Genomic DNA, 17,540 nt, shown 5'->3' with positions numbered 1-17,540 from the left:
CTCATCTCCACTCTAAATCCACTCCCCAGAATCTTGAGAATATGTCCCAAGTTCTAGTTTCACATACTACATTCCTGCCTTTATTTAATCTCTTATTGCAATGGAGGGTTGCTTCAGTACTGTATATAACCGTTCCAGAGTGGTGTGAGATTTTGCAAAGTGATTTTGCTGTTGAATTACTTGACCTCAGAGCTTGCATGATTTTTAAGGGCCTAACATTTCTTTAGTTTTCCAATTAAAAATTTCCCTGCCTTTGAACTTTTAGGGACCCCTACCACAAAGTTGCACGTTTGGATCCAGAAAAACTGAAGATATTTCAAACTGTTCAGGAAATAACAGGTACGCATCTTAAGATGATAGCATCGCAGCCGCACAACCATGCGGGCTTTGCGTAGGGGCTGGTTGCTGCTGGTGGAGCACCGGAGGCATCGCTCGAATGTGCAAGCGCGCATGCATGGGCCAGCAGTGGGAGCCAGGAGAACATCGCGGTCACCTACAGGGAAGGAGCGAATCGAACAGTGTGGTAGGGGAGGGAAGGCTGAGAGTTTGATCAGGTTGGAAATGGAGAATCAATGAAACAAAGTGGTTGGCTGAAACAAATAGTGTGAATCCTCTGTGTGCGGCAAGAGTTTAGCAGTTCCTACGATGGTTATGGAAGCTGGTACTCCATCGGGGAAGAGATCCAGGAGGATCAGAGCCAGCACCACCAGGCTGAGGAGCAGCTTCTTCCCACGGGCAGTGAGAATGCTGAATGACCAAAGGAACAGCTCACACTGACCACCCAAGACTCCCATATTCATGAAACAATATTTATTTCTTTTTGAATATGTATGTGCATACTGTGTATGTATTGCTTGTCTGTATGTGTGCTATGTCTGGTTTTGTGTCTGTGTGTTTTGCACAGAGGACCAGAAACGCTGTTTCATCAGGTTGTACTTTTACAACCAGATGACAAAAAACTTGAACTTAGTAGTTTAATCTTAAAACATAGGTGGCCCTGGGGTTCAAAGCGGTTGCTGGTTACTTTGTGAGCATCTACCCGAGGGCTTGAAGGTTGATGCTGATATCTACTGTAGCTTCCAGCATATTGGGGTACTGACTTAAAGAGTGTCGAGCCATTATGTCAGTGTTGCTTTGCTTTAGTTTAAGCTAAGGCCTGCAGAATTTAATTGCTGCCTACGTAGCCAGCAATTTCTCCAGGGGTACTGTGGAGAGCATTCTGACTGGTTGCATCACTGTCTTGCACGGAGCTGCCAATGCACAGGACAGGGAAAGACTACGGAGAGTTGTGAACTTGGCCAATGCCATAACAAGCACCAGTCTTCATTCCATCGAGGACATCTATAAGAGGCAGTGCCTCAAGAAAGCAGCCTCTATCCTCAAAGACCCCACCACCCAGGCCAGGCCCTCTTTACTCTGCTACCATCGGGAGCCTGAAGACAAGCATCCCACAGAACAGAAATCGTTTCTTCCCGTCCGACATCAGATTTCTGAATGGACTATAAACCTATCGACACCACTTCACTTTCTCTTAGTCTTGCACGAATTTATTTATTTTTTACAATGTAATTTCTTGCAACTTTGCACCTGTAATGCCACAAAACACTGCATTTCATGACTAATCTTCAAGACAATAAATTCTGCTTTTGCTTCAGATATACTGCCTCAATAGTGTTGCCAAATGTGTCGCTTCACAACTGATGCTCGACATAAGCCTCAGTGGCTAAATGCTGTTCCTGGGAATTTAGTAACCAATTAGCATAGTGAGACTCATTCCAGCCAGAGGGTCGGAGGCTTGACAAATGCCTGCAGACCCCTGAGGCAAAGGAAAATGTAGCAGTGGTGTTTTTACCCAAGGCTTTCTTGTACGTGATTTTAGTCAGTTAGAGGGGAATGCTGACTGAGGACAGACTGCAACTTCTCTGAATTCTCAACCAATGAAGCAAATTTTTAAATGTAGACATACAGCACAGTTACAGGCCCTTTCGGCCCACGAGTTCATGCATCCCATTTACATCCTATAACCCCTGGTACGTTTTGAAGGGTGGAGGGAAACCGGAGCCCCTGGGGAAACCCACGGAGACATGGGGAGAATGTACAAACTCTATACCGACAACATGAGATTCGAACCCCAGGTCGCTGGTGCTGTAGCAGCGTTGCATTAACCGTGCTATCTCAAAGAGAGTTTAAAGAAAAAGTCTTGCATTCTTGACTGTCCGGAATAATCCAGGGCAGAAATGTACTCAAATTATCTAGACTGGTGATGCTGCACTGGGGAGTGTTTAAGAGTGTGGTCTGTTCGTTGGTGTTTCAAGTCACACCTGATTCTTATTTCCAGGTTACTTAAATATTCAGTCTTGGCCAGAAAACCTGAAGAGTTTCAGTGTCTTTTCCAACCTGACTACCATCGGAGGAAGAACACTCTACAAGTAAGCACTCTAAACCATCCATCCTTGACCTTTGCTTGGCTATTGAGTGACTAGGACTCTACTCAAAGTTTACTGCTTCACATGGCCCCCTTCCCTGTGAAGCAGTCAAGTTTGGTTGGTTTGTTCCGTAATTCTCCATTTAAAAATAAAACAAGAAGTATTTTATGATTTCAGTCCGTGGCTGCCCCTTAAATATGCTGTGCCCTTTCCCACCCCCACCCCCCCCCCCCCCCGGAGAAGGGGGCTGTGTAGCCCCCCGCTGAGAATGGCTGGTGTAAAATGTAAAGCTGGTTCACTCGTGCCTGAGAAACGGAGGGATGGGTGGGTGGGTGGCATGTCCGTTACAATTCCCTTGACTCTGGGCCGGATTAAATAAAGGTAAAGGCTCCATTATTGTTATGTGACACTACATTTAGAATGCAATGTACATGAAATTCTTTAACCTTTGTCCAGCACCCCCCCCCCCACAGAAACCAACAGCACCTGGTGTTACCAGGCCGTCTCCCCTCCAAGGAATGACCAACCCTGAGCCTGCTTAGCTTCTGAGATCAGACAATCCCAGGCGGATTCAAGCTATTTAAATACAAAACATTTAGCCCTGTATTTGTCACTTTTTTTTTACTCTGAAACCCGTTGCCTTGCAACTCATTCCCATGGTTGTAATTTTTACATATCCGCCTGTCTTTCCATACAAACCAGCCGGCAGCAGTGCTTTGCACAGGCGGGAGCAGTGAGACTGCGGCAACAGTACCTTTCATAGAGCTCATCCGCATTCCCTCCCTGCTCCACGTTACTCAGGAAGCTGCTGCTCGTTCGTTCAGACAGATGGCAGGAAGCAACGCCTACTCTTGTGTCAGCTCTGCTGCAGCCCTCCATCTCCAACAACAGCCAAATTTAGACTGAAATTCACTGCCTGGGAGAATGGTAGGGGCCATGATCAATTGTGACCTGCAACAAGGAGTTGAATAAACACTTGCAAGGGGGCAAGAGCAGTGCCATGTGGGGAGATGGAACTTCATATACAAAGTGGGCTGTTTGACCTGCTTTGTTTCCCCAGCATTGTGTTTTGACTTTTAAACCTTTGTTCATGAAGCTACTGTATGCGTCCCACACCAAACCCTTTCTTGTTTGTGTGCAACACTAAGTCATGGCATTACCCTTGGATGAAAGATTAATATTCTGAATTTGTTCTCCAGGTTCTGTTGTCTTGAAGTTTGTAAGTCATATGGAGTTTGAGACTCATTAGTGTTTTGCACTTCTCATCAACGTCAGACTAATTACATTTCACATTTGATCCTTTGCTTTGAAAGATCTGATTAAACTTTCCATTCAGTCCTCACGTGTGGTTCTGGGTGACATTTCGAATGGTTGAGAAGCAGATTTACCCCTGAGACCAAGTACTGTTCATGTACTTCGCGGTGACAATTGACGATAATAGTTCTAAGGCAAAAAAAATGCCCCTCGATCATAAGAGGAAATGTAGAATGTAGGTCGGACTTATTATTGCAATCTCAATGTGCAACAATGTTGGGGATACACAATAAAGGTTTGCAAGCATTTAGCATGGGGTCCTTGAAAATGCAGGGCCTAGGATAACCTGGCTCTGCCTCGACTTCTGTTGGAAGCCAGCTTACCATTTGTGGGTATCAGATTAGGACTGGTTGGTTCTGCTCATGTGTCCCTTCCCTTCGGTTCCACCATGGTTCATCTTCCCCATGCTTGCTCTCTGAAAGTGCAGACCAGCTTCTTGGGTGGCTCATACCAGGGCACCGAGGAGAGAGGAAAGTGGTGAGGGGGGGGTGGGGGAGTGACAGGGCAGGGAGGTTGAGTGGTATTAGTGAAACACAAAAGTCTGCAGACGCTGTGTATGGAGTTAAAAACACACTGAAACGCTGGAGGAACTCAGCCAGAGGTAAAGATATATCACCGACGTTTCAGGCCTGAGCCCTTCCTCAAGGTTCGAAATATAGAACAGGAAGGGATCAGACTGAAGACAGGGAGAGGAGTCCAAACCAACAAACAAAAAAGTGCTAATTGGAGATGAGATTTCTGCCCTGAGCACACTTGGGGACATGCCCAGGAGTTGCATGCCAAAAGGGTTGTGTTCTGGGAGATGGGGGATTCATTCCACAGCTGCTTGCTGGTCAGTGAGGGAAAGGGTGTTGGGAATGAGTGGGGAGCAACGGGTATTGAACCCCTGATCTCTCTCTGCACTCCATGGTGTGGACCTGACTTCTCATTTGACTCCTGTCTATTTTTGTAGCCGTGGCTTGTCCTTGATGATCATGAAGCTGCAGAACGTGAAGTCTCTTGGGTTTCAATCACTGAAGGAAATTGGCGCTGGGCAGGTGTATGTGGCCTACAACAAGCAGCTGTGCTACTACAACACACTGAACTGGACCGCGCTGTACCACCGGAAGACCCTTGCTCCCCCTCCCATCATCAAGGAAAACAAGCAAGGAAGAGCCTGCAGTGAGTGAGACTGGGATCGCAGGAGTGGGAAGTGGGATCATCTTTTTATGTTGTGGACAGTGGCAGATTTACTACCACACAGGCCCCTAGGTTGAGCTTTAGGAAGGCTCCCCCTGATGTTGCGCCCCTACCCCACCCTTCGTTAAAGTGACATTAAGTTACATTAAATAACATATTAGGGGTCTCCAAAGTGGCCCTTATTGACTCCTGAAGGTAGATGGGATTATCCAAGGGGTGGAAAAATGGTAGGGGGTCGATAAACACCCGGGGGGGGGGGGAGGGGTCAATTTAACGGGGGTTGAAAGAATTGAAGAGCCTGAGGTCCTCGCTCATCCCCAGGCCCATAGATTTAAGCCTAATGGTTAATCTGCCACTGGTTGTGGGCCTTCTCGACCCACCTTTGCTGAAGATGCTTCACAGGGCTGAACGAGCTCAAACTTTGGATCAAGTCTCCTGCATGCTTGTGCTGATGTTATTTCTCCCTGCCCCCCCATCCACAGAGATCGAAAAGAAGGTGTGTGATCCTCTGTGTTCTCGAAATGGCTGTTGGGGGCCAGGCCCCAGCCAGTGTTTGTCCTGTGCCTTCTACAGTCGGGTTGGAACCTGTGTGAGAAGTTGCCATTTCCAGGAGGGGTAAGTGGCTGTAACGCTCATTATATCAATGGTAGCCACGTGCTGGAGTATTTTGCTGTCACCCTTGATCCCTATTTCTTTCTCGTTCCCCTCCATCTACCTGCACGCATTGTGGCCTCCATGTCGCCTGTCCTCGACCATACATGTAGTCTTGACCAATTTAGTAAGAGGTGGGAAAAATTCCTCTGAAAGGCGTGACTTGGATCACTTTTCTCCCCACTACATCCAGCACGGAGGCAGGCCCTTTCGGCCCACGTGTCTGTACACCCCAATTAACCTACAGACCCAGGTATGTTTGAAGGGTGGGAGGAAACTGGAGCCTCCAGGGAAAACGTATAAATTCCTGGCAGACAGCGCAGGATTCAAATCTAGGTCACTGGCACTGTTACAGCATTGTGCTAACTGTGCTGCCCAGGAAAAATAAAAATCTAAAGTAAAATTAGAAAATGCTGGAAACACTCATCTAGGCCAGGAAAGAAAAACCGTGAATTTTTCAGGTCGAAGCCGCTTCCTTTGTACCTTCACCTGCGATGCAGCTGATGCGTCCCTGTCAATCTGCTGTCAAATTCTGGACTGGATCTGCTGCTGCTGTCACCCACCATGCAGAGCATTCCATTTTAAGCTTAATTTGAAATGAACCATTCTTCTCCAGGTGCTTCACAATGCAGGAATTGCTTGCAAGAGCAGGAGTTGTTCTAATGTAGGGACAGCAAGAATCCATAAACTGCAGACAGCTGAAAGGCCAATGAGCCCATGTTTCAGTCGGAGTCTTGGGCCAGGACCCAAGACCAGTGGATTCCAGATGGACTGAAAAAGATCTGTAACATTCCACTCTAGAGATGTGTGACGGATTATATCATATTTTATATTGTATATAGATATGTTTTTGAAGGAGACAGATTATAGGGGTAGTGTTGGTCACAAACACAAATGCTTCACAAAGCAGATCTCATTTAAAATGCCAGAGATCTGCTCAAGCCAGACAGTCCAGGCTCCGGGTGCCTTTGCAAAAACTTTGAAGAATGCCTAGAGACTTAACAAGTAGGTGTTAATTGGACATGCTGTGCAGTAATGGATTATTGTTTTGAAAGCCACAGATGAATGGACTCAGAAGATTGGGTCCAGTGCCACAATCTGTTTGAATGCAGTTGGCTGTTCTAGGAAGGTCATGTGGTTTTGCAAGCAGAGAGAGAGAGAGACCAAACAGGCTTTCTCTGTGAGAGAGAAAGAGAAAATGGATTTCTGCAGCAAGCTGGCAGTTTGTTTAAAAAAACAATTTTGAAGACGGGTTGTGAGTTCTGAGGTCAGCCTGTTGAAACAATCCATGTAGTCCATACAAGAGGAAATTATCCCCTGAAATAAGGGAAACAAAAAGGAACTCTGTGGTGACCTGAAAGAAAGAGGTTATCATCTGGAAAGTCCTGATGGAGCAAGTTTCTTCAGCAAGACACTGAAGTGGCTGATTAGAAGTGATCAGTTGTGGGTGTCCAACGAACAACAAATCTCTTTCTGAGAACTGACAACAACCTTCCTGAGTGGTAACCATTTACCTTTCAAGCTCCAAAACCTGGTGAAATTCATAAATGCTATATTCTGTGCACAGTATAAGAATTGCCTGATACCGGTGAACTTGGAGGAGTGAGAAGTGAGATTGGACTGTGAACCGAAGAACTTTTCTGAACATACACATACATTACATACACGTGCGCTTAGAATTAGAAGGGGGTTAAGTTAATAGTAATAAGTTAAAGTTTGATCCTATTTTTATGTTTAAAGAAAATTAAAAGCAACTTTTGTTTAAGTATCCATTTGTCTTGCTGAATTTCTATTGTTGCTAGGTTTTGGGGTCCTCTGGGCCGGAAACAGATGACACTTACTGGGAGCGCTGTCTAGGTAGGGCTCAGGGGATTATAGAGGACCCTTTCCATCCAGTGCACAGTATCTTCAACTCACTACCATCGAGAAGGAGTTACAGGAGTATCAACATTAGCACTGCCAGGCTGGGGAATAGCTTCTTCCCCCAGGCTGTGAGATTGATGAACATTATCCATGACTATCAACTCATATGTTTGTATGTATTTGATTATTTATGTGTTCTTTATGTACTGTGCATTGTGTGGGCATCATGGTCTGGATCAAATGCTGTTTCGTCAGGTTGTATATGTACAATCAGATGATAATAAACTTGAACTTGAATGACTGGAACAGGCCATAGTCATCTGAAAGTTGGGATCAACAGCAGAGATAGTTGTAAGGGTGCTCTGGAAAAACACATTAGGGTTAAAGAACAGGAGATGGTAAAAGAGGGGGAGAACTGGTCAGGTGGGAGCAGATACACTGGCAAGAAGGACAATCACTTTCTGTGCTGTAAACTCTTTTAAAGTGGGACTTCTACTGAGTCAAAAAGACACCTGCTGCCTGCCTCCCCCTGGACATCTACAATTCACCTTGCTTCACAGCAGGTAGAGAGATCTTTGGCTGAGTTAAATTTAAATTTTTTTAAATTTTATTTGCAACATGGTAGAAGCTGATTCTGGCCATGGAGACCCATGCCATCCAATTAACCTACTGTAGTGAGTGGCTACAGCAGAGAGTGGAAGAACGACACACACTTGATGCATTTATACACAAGACTGGTTTATTGCACTCTCTGCCCCTGCTTCAATAGGCCCAGTTGACCGCTGCTGGGCCTGGTTTTCTCACCGTTGTCGGTGGAAGTGATGTCAGCAGCATTATCCTGTGCGATCGCCACTTTTGCCATTTTGTGGCAAGCCCGGTTTTCTCACCGTTGTCGGTGGAAGTGATGTCAGCGGCATTATCCTGTGCGATCGCCGCGTTTGACTGCCATTTTGTGTGTCAGGCCGCCTCCTGGGTAGCGGGCTGCTATGATACAACCCTCGTACGATTTTGAACGGTGGGAGGAAACTGGAGCACCCGGAGGAAACCCATGCAGGTCACGGTGAGAACGTCTAAATTCCTTACAGACAGCACCAGATTCGAACCAGAGTTGCTGGCGCTGTAATGGCGTTACGCTAACCTTGTCGTCAATGGTGAGTGGAGGCAAGAGGCCTAGGTTGTGCATTGTTGCTGGAGGTGTGAGCTGATATCCAGCTGTGGATTTACCCAGTCCGACAGGGGTGGCCAACCTTTTCATTTTTAATTTAGATGTACCGGATGGTAACAGGCCATTTCAGTCCATGAGTCCGTGCCGCCCAATTAATTATGTACTCGTGGGCTGAAATGGCCTGTTACCGTGCTGCATGTCTAAATTTAAAAATGAAAAGGTTGGCCACCCCTGTATGTACATATGAGTTAAAAGCAGAGGTCTGCCTCTCCATCCCTCAAGCTTGCTTCATCATTCAATAATTCGTGGCAGATCTAATTGTAACCTCAACACCGTGTTCCTGTTTGCCCCAGTAACCCTTTACCCTCTTGCTTATAAACCAAGGGTGGGCAACCTTTTATCATGCATGGGCCGGATAGTGTGTCAGTGGTTGAACAGTGGGCTGCTCACGAGAAGTTTAATTGAACCGATTCGGGAGGTTCCGAGTGATAACGTCACAATACGATGACGTCATTTGGAACGTGTGGGGTCTTACGAAGCTGCAAGTGACCGAATATCAACTTTTACTGAACTTCGACTCGACCTTGTCTGGTCACTTTCTACTTCTTCATTTTGCACTGCAACACAGTTGCGACATTGTTACCATAAATGAAATAAATAAATAGATAGAGAGATGAAATGACATGAATGTAATTAATATGATGATGTATTTCAGGTCAGGAAATGCACCAAAAATCACGAGTTAGTCATTAAAATGACACAATAATAAAAAAAAACAACTAAAAGGAGAGAAATTAGTGACCATGAGAACAAAATAACTAACCCCAAAACAGACAGCAGGGAGAGGGGTAGAATGTTACGGGGGGGGGTGGGTGTCACAGAGAGAGAGGAAGTGACAGGGAAAGAGAGGGATTTATGCACAGGTAGGGGAGAGGGAGGGGGTTTCCAGTGCAGAAGGGAGGGGGGGTGGGGGGCGGCTGCACACAGGGCTGGATAAATTTGGATCTGGCATGCAGGCCATGGGTAGCTAACCCCTATTGTGTGATCGAATGAACACCATGCAAATGCGAACTGTAAAGTCAAGAACAAACAACTGGATAGGAGATCTTTCAAGTACACGGTGGGACTTTAGACAGAACATCCTTTCAAAGTGCAGCCACCGCCCATCTTATTCCTGCAACTTCCCTAGAGTTTTTCTGGCTGTGCCAACTGGTTGGCACATCCTAGTGGATGCGGAGGAATTTCTATAAGCAGAGGGTGGTGAATCTGTAGAATTTGTTACCGTAGGCGGTTGTGGAGGCCAAATCATTGGGTGTGTTTAAGGCAAAGATTGATGCGTCCTTGATTAGTCAAGGCATCAAGGGTTCCAGGGAGAAAGCCGGGGACTGGGGCTGAGTGGGGAAATGGATCAGCTGACAATTAAATGTTGGGGCAGACTCAATGGGCTGAACGGACTATTTTTGCACCAATGTTTGATGTTAAGTTCATGAAAATCAAAATTGCAAATCCAGCATTGGCCTTGTTGCAGAAAGGTGTGTAGAATCAATGTGTACTCTGCTCTTTTCCCCACAGAGCCCAGCGTGAGTATGCCAGTGGTTCCGTATGCATGCTCTGTCACCCAGAGTGTAAGAAAATCAAGGGAGGACCTACCTGCAATGGAACGGTGAGGTTAAACCTGGAATAGAACTGACCAGAAATCTCACGTTTGTCTTCATATTGTTTGTTCTCAATTTTACTCACAGCTCAGTAGAAGCCGTAAACCCTTGTTGTCCAATTTACATCTAAATTGACCCGATGTTTTGACCGGTGATAGGAAACTGGAGCACTTGGAGAAAACCCACACAGTCACAGGGAGAACGTCGGATATGAACCTGTGTCGCTGATGCTGTAACAGTGTTGCGCCAACTGCTAAGCTAACCATGCCATCCCTATGCCTATGAATTATGAATTCTGATGATTTGGCTTATTAGTGGTCAGGAGGTCTTGGCAAATTTCTGTAGAACACCAGCTGGCTGCAGACTTCCCATCAGCTGGAACCTGCTCCTGGGATGGGTCCCAACCAGTTGGCACAGCCAGATAAACTCTAGGGAAGTTGCAGGAATAAGATGGGCGGTGGCTGCACTTTGAAAGGATGTTCTGTCTAAAGTCCCACCGTGTACTTGAAAGATCTCCTATCCAGTTGTTTGTTCTTGACTTTACAGTTCGCATTTGCATGGTATTCATTCGATCACACAAAGAGCAAACTTCCAAGCAGGTTGGCTGCCTGAGATGATAACGTAAAACCCCTGGTATCCGGCACCTATGGGAATTAGCAGATGCCGGATAAGTGCATTTTTTTGGTTGCTCGAGGTTGCGTGTCACATGATTGGCGAACTATCGGCAGGGCGTGCCAATTTTAAACTTTTGTATTTTTTAACTATTTGCACAATTTTTTTGCCAGTTGCTTGAGGCTGCTTAAATTCCGGATAATATGGGTTTTACAATATTTCCATTAATTTGCATTGAATTTTACAGAAGCAGAATTTATTGTCATGAACGTGCCACAAAATTTTTTGTTTTGCGGCAGCGTCACTGGGGCAAAATTGGTAGAAATTAAATTTTATTATAAAATTAAAAAGTATGTGAGAAAGAAGAGAAAGTGAGTTTGTGTCTGGTCACAGCACATTGTACACTGTTGACTCTTCAATAGGGCAGCCCAGTCAGTGCCACTGTCTTGAACTGGTGGTTGGTAGAGGGGTACCCATTGAACCAGGTCAACATCCATTTCTACTGCCCATTTCCTCATCGTTCCTGTGCTCGCTGTTAACTTGTGATTACTTGTGATCATTTTTAATAAAAAATTCTCATGCTTGTTTTCAGATCCCTCCATTTCCTCTATTTTTCCCTCTCCATCCCTGCGCCCTTCTCCAACCCCAAGATTTTAGCAACTTCTCAGAATCCCCAATGTTGATCACTCCACCGCTGGTGGCCGTGTCACCGATTGCCTGGGCTCTGCTCAACCCCTCCATCTCTCTCTCTCCCCACCCCTCTCGGATGTTCCTTAAAACCCACCTCTTTGACCAAACATTTGGTCATCTGCAATAGTAAATAGAAACTAGAGAAGGGAATTTGCTCCTTGCCACCCCTGCTGTTCAATGAAATGACAGCATGGTAACAGGGCCTTTCGGCCCACGAGCTCGTGCCACCCAGTTACATCCCAATTAATCTACAAACTCTGGTACATTTTGAATGGTGGGAGGAAACCGAAGCCCCCGGGGAAAACCCCCGCAGACATGGGGAGAACGAACAGTGCGGGATTGGAACCCTGGTCCTGATCACTGGTGCTTTAACAGCATTGCGCCAACCGCTACACCAACCATGCCACCCATGAAAATGGCTGATCTTCTGCCTCAACGACACATTCCTGCACAAACTCCACATCCCTTGATAATAGTGCTCATGAAACCCTCCCCCCACCAAAACCAGGTATTGTTATTAAAGAAGTTGCATCAATGCTAATACTGTAGTTCTTGTCATCATTGATCTAGAAGGGTGATGATGGACTTCCTCCTAGACCAGTGGGTCTTAACCTTCCCCCCCCCCCCCCACTCACAAACCACCTGAAGTTATCCCTTACTGACCACAGAGCACCCGGGGGGGAAAAAAAGGTTAAAAACCAGTGGTCTCGACCATGGCCTTTCTTCCTTGATTGCTATCTACAGCACAGGATACAAATTCATTTCTTCATTCTCTTAGGGACCTGCTCACTGCTTTCAATGTGCTCATTACAAAGATGGACCCAACTGTGTGCAGAAATGTCCTGAAGGAATCCAGGGTGAGAGGGGTCTCATCTTCAAATATCCAGACAAGAACAAAGAATGCAAGCCCTGCCATGAGAACTGCACGCAGGGGTAGGTACAGAGAATTCGGAACTTTGAAATTTGACCAGATGTTGCTGTTGGTTTTGTTTCTTTGCACTTTTGGGCGGCAGAGCATTGTGGTGGGCTGGAAAGATTTGCAGGCTGATTCTACGGTGGCGTGCTTGTTACTTTTGTATCATTGCGTTCTTCTGCTGGAGAACAGTGTTGAATGGGGGACAGTTCTGTGCAGTGAGTAACAATCTGACAGGTTGCAATTCCATGTGTGTGAACATTTTTTTTCAACTAGTCGATGTTGGGGAAGAGAGGGGAAGGGTGGCTATGGGGCAGTTTTTGCATGCTTTCATTCTCTGTACAATAGGGTTGGAAAGGAAGCAGGTTGCCCCAACTCCATCCAAACATCCACCATAAGGTCTGAAGTTGGTCAAGAACTGTATGGCCAAATCTGATTTCACCAGACAACACATTTTTTCTCCAGGTTTGCTTCCTGAGGAAATGAAATCAGGGATTATGATGGACAACTTCAAGCTGAACACAAAGATAATTTGATTTGCTGTATCACGTAGGAAGTTGGAGAAACATTAACTGAACTTACATTAACAACTTTTATTGAATTGAGCCTGTTTAATTGCATAACGATGCTGACGCATTACATCAGTTCAACTGACCTAAAAATGTTTTCGTTTGTACTCAACATCTGATGCCTCTCATGTCAGTGTCCAACAATAATCAGTCGACATTGATGGATTCCAGTTGTTGCCCTGATACCGCTTTTCCACAGTTGCCATGCCCTGGTGAAACCTTTCACCATGTCCATCACTGACAGCACCAGGGTCAGCTGGGAAGGAGTCCACGTGCAGGAAGTGAATTTTCAATGACATGTTGCACTTCATTGTTTTGTCTGCTTGAAGTGGACTTAAAATATGACAGGAAATCACAAAAATAGGCTATATCTAAAAAGGATTTTAATGATAGGAAATGTTTAAGATTGTTTTTGTGATTCGCAGCCCAGAATCCATAAAATACATGCAAAAGTGTTCAGGAAGCAAAATCTTCGTTGTCCAGTGTAATTATATAGTGAACTGCTGTTAGAAGTATCTGCCTTGGACATTGAGTTGGTAGATCATACCTATCTCCATTGCCTCATGTAGTCAAAGAGATGAGGGGAGTACTTGAGGCACCTTCAATAGACACCTGGGCTCACTGAATGGTGGCATTGCAAAGATTCAATGCTGTGGAGAATGAAACGCATGAAACTAAAGAAAGTCTATATATGCATTTTGTGAGCGTGCTTTGGCCTTGTGCCACAGGATGGTGAGGAAAAGAGCCTCTGATCTCTATGAGCCTGGAAGCAGGTGGTGAGCAAAGCTATGCAATGTTGCAGCTGTGTAAAACATTGATTTGACCTTGCTTTGAGTATGTGCACAACACTGGTTATTATGCCAAGGGAAGGAAGTGGTGGCAATAAAGAGAGTGCAGAGGATATTCACCAGGATGTAATCTGGAGTGAGGGGCTGGAGTTATAAAGAGAGATTGGGTAGGCTGGATTTATTGTCAAGGAAACACAGGAGGCTGAGGGGTGATTTTGCAAAGGTTTATAGAATTATGAAGAACTTGGATAGGATGGGTAGCCAGAACTATCCCAGGGCAGGATGGGTCATCAGAAACGTTGTCCCAGGATAGGGTGGCCTAGAACTAGAGGGCACAGGTTTAAGATGAGAGGGCGAGGTTTTTCCACAGAGATGGCAGTTGATGGAGATGGTGCGGGTAGGTTCATTTACCAAGTTTAAAAGGCATTTGCACGGGTATTTGGATAGGAAATGGTGTAGAGGGGCACAGGCTGATTTGGTAAAATGGGAGTAGCATTAACTGGGTGGCCCAAAGGGTCTGTTTCTGTGCCTAAGCATTCTATAGTCTGGAATGCATCTCCATTGCAGACAGTACCAGCATGGTCACCAGATGAATGAAGATTGCGGAATTTGCGTTTCATTCCAAAGACTTGCCCAGAGCAATTTGTATTTTTGGTGCAAACACAATATATTAAGGATGTCTTCCAAGGATATTATCGGTTTTTCTTACCAGGTTGTCAATTCTTTGCCAGGAACTACTTTGTGGTTTCACTTGTGTCTTTTTTTATGTTACTATGATACCAGGTGCCGAGGTTCTGACCTTGCAGACTGTGGCGAAGTTGCCCACAGGTACCGTTGACTGACTGCGTGTGTGCATGCCTCCTTGTGACTTTCACCTTTCTCTTTTGTTCTGATTGAAATCCAGGTGTAAGGGTCCTACTGTGCTGGATTGCTCTCGCTTTCCTTGGATGGCCCCCATCAAAGCATTACACAATAGGTAACATCCTCTCCACCCGCCCCTTGGAATTCAACCTGTGACATACAGCAGCAACATGAGATTTGTGCAGGGAAGGGGGCAGAATCCATGAGGAAATTTCACCTTTGTTTTGAACAGTAATTGTGACCATCTCAGCTTGGTGGTTTGTGTGACTGAAAAGGCTGCAGTCTCTTATTGGAGATGCTCACAATATTCAGCTCGGCTCCAGAGAGCAGAATTTAATAAAAGCAAGAAAAACCCAAGATCAGACAGCATCTGTAGAGAGAGAAACAGAGTCTTTCAAGTCTATGAACTTTCATTGTTGCCTGGTATGTAATTCCATCCATCTGGAATTGCTATATACTGCATGCAATAGGGCAGAATTATTCAAACTGAATCCAACATGAGCTGGATCTGAATCTCTGATTGTGTGTTTAGTTAGCGTTCTGTAACGATACAAAAATTGGGATCTTCTATTTGGCATTTGTGTTAGTTGGTTTCTTCCATTCTTCTCTCCGACCGACTACATTAAAAAAAAATTTGTTACACACGAGGTGGGGAAATAAAACAAGGCTTTCACTTAAATGTGCTGTGGCTCTCAGGGGCGTCTGTTGAGAAGGGCTGGGTTAGAACACATTACATCACGAACACAGCATCCCTGCACTATGCCACAGAAACTTTCTCAGCTTAAAGCAGACAACTTGAAGGGCGGCACAGTTGGCGCAGCGGTTAACGTAACACCTTTACAGCACCAGCAATCGGAACCAGGGTTCGAAACCCGCGCCGTCTGTAAGGAGTTTGTATGTTCTCCCTGCATCTGCATGGATCCCTATCCAAATTATGTCAGTGGATGTTGCCTCTGGCCATCCAACCCTGGGACACTCCTGGTCTCAGTGTGGCCTTTCCAAATGCCTACTTCGGTAAAGTAGGATAGCTTGCACTGGTCAAACTCAACACAGTGATGCTTCAGGGGAAAGAGGGACAGAAAACAAATAAAGACAGGTCTTGTTGCTTGACAGCTTGCTGCTGACAAGCATTTGGTCAAATTGACTGGGCACACTTGGAGGAAGACAAGATGATGTGGATAGACATTAAATTTTAAATGCAGACATGCACCAGGGTAACAGGCTGTTTCAGCCCATGACCCTGTGCCGCCAAATTCCAACCAATTAATCTATAACACCCCCCCACCGTACATTTTTGAACAGTGGGAGGAAACCAGGGCCCCCAGGGAAAACCCATGCAGATGCAGGGAGAACGTTCAAACTCCTTACAGACGGCGCGGGTTTCGAACCCTGGTTCCGATTGCTGGTGCCGTAAAGGTGTTACGCTAACCACTGCGCCATCTGTGCTGCCCTTCAAGTTGTCCGCTTCAAGGTGAGAAAGTTTCTGTGGCATAGTGCAGGGATGCTGTGTTCGTGATGTAATGTGTTCTAACCCAGCCCTTCTCAACAAACACATTTAAGTGAAAGCCTTGTTTTATTTCCCCACCTCGTGTGTAACAATTTTTTTTTTAATGTAGTCGGTCAGAGAGAAGTATGGAAGAAACCAGCTAAATGTGACTGCTTCATGAGGAAAAGTGGGGGGGGCGGGAAATAAAACAAGGCTTTCACTTAAATGTGCTGTGACTCTCAGGGGCGTCTGTTGAGAAGGGCTGGGTTAGAACACATTACATCACGAACACAGCATCCCTGCACTATGCCACAGAAACTTTCTCACCTTGAAGGGGACCAGGGGATGGCCAAGACGGAGAAAGGCTGGTCTAAATTGACAGATAGGGTGTGAAGTTTTAGTTCAGCAAGAAAAGCTGCTCTGTTTGCACGGGAGGTCCTGGCTCCCGGGAAGGCTACCATATACTGGCAGGGCTACAGTCTGGTTTCTGTCACTACCCCTGGATGGAAAAAGAAAAACCTTCTGTCTGGTCCCTCCCCGTACTCTGATGCTGCGCAGGGCACATCCTGCATTTCTGGTTGTCAGCAGCCTGTGGAGAACTGAACAAGATCTCAGTACGATCTACATGTTGCAGTCCATGTCACATAAGTTGTTATATATCATCCCTGTTGATGAGGGTACTACCAAAATACTTATCTGTTTTTAATACTCTGTATTGAAATTAACAGGCAGTCAATGACATCATCTACTGCCATCAGCCCCAGAGTTGTGTGTGCTTTTGTCAATGCTTTCATTGGTCACTACACAATAACCTCCATCCTGCTTTGGCGCTGTTGTTCCTAACTCCTGTCTGACCTCTTCTGTTGGAAATTCTCAACCACTGACTTTTGGAAACCCATTTTGGTCAGACAGCCACAAGGTGGGGCTGACCAACGTGGCATCCGACCCCACCGCCTCATTGAGCCGAGGTGCTTTTTCCGGCCTCTGCCCAGATTGGAGAAATTGGGAGGAACAAAATGGGATTCTATTGCATTGTTGCCCATCTGAACTCACACTGAGCCATAGTTGGTGCCAGAGGGATCTTTACAGATGAGGTAGATCTGGTGACTTTGACCTGTACCTTTTAAGGAGTGCTGTGTTGGATACAAATTCATGATTCAGGAAGGCAAAGTTGCTGCATTGCACCAGGTATTTGCCTTTCAACTGAGAAACCTGAAGAGGACCAGTCAAGAGCAGGGGGTGGCAAAATGCTACTGCCCTTGCCACAGGTACTGGGTTGTGCACATGATTCCCCTTGCACCCAACGTGCTGCTATCTGAACAGGCAGTGGGTCACTTTTGCAGAGGAAGGCATGGAGGATGCCAAACG

The 17,540-nt window shown here is 45.8% G+C and overlaps 1 protein-coding gene across 6 annotated transcripts in view; it reads left to right on the top strand.

Moving 5' to 3' along the window:
- Positions 1-17,540, top strand: part of LOC138746852 (receptor tyrosine-protein kinase erbB-4-like) — a 198,603-nt gene that overhangs the window by 112,021 nt on the left and 69,042 nt on the right. For 5 of the 6 annotated variants that reach the window (XM_069905407.1, XM_069905409.1, XM_069905410.1 and 2 more), the window contains exons 10-16: positions 266-339; positions 2,339-2,429; positions 4,693-4,901; positions 5,402-5,534; positions 10,171-10,261; positions 12,334-12,488; positions 14,730-14,801. In XM_069905407.1, the coding sequence (XP_069761508.1) occupies positions 266-339; positions 2,339-2,429; positions 4,693-4,901; positions 5,402-5,534; positions 10,171-10,261; positions 12,334-12,488; positions 14,730-14,801 (825 nt within the window). Of the gene's footprint in view, positions 1-265; positions 340-2,338; positions 2,430-4,692; positions 4,902-5,401; positions 5,535-10,170; positions 10,262-12,333; positions 12,489-14,608; positions 14,654-14,729; positions 14,802-17,540 lie in introns of all 6 variants that reach the window. The other variant, XM_069905408.1, reaches the window with a different exon arrangement.

The sequence above is a fragment of the Narcine bancroftii genome, chromosome 12 (assembly GCF_036971445.1).
Source record: "Narcine bancroftii isolate sNarBan1 chromosome 12, sNarBan1.hap1, whole genome shotgun sequence".
NCBI classification, from domain to species: domain Eukaryota; kingdom Metazoa; phylum Chordata; class Chondrichthyes; order Torpediniformes; family Narcinidae; genus Narcine; species Narcine bancroftii.
Note: the sequence above shows the minus strand (reverse complement) of the source record. Positions and strands in the feature narration are given on the sequence as shown.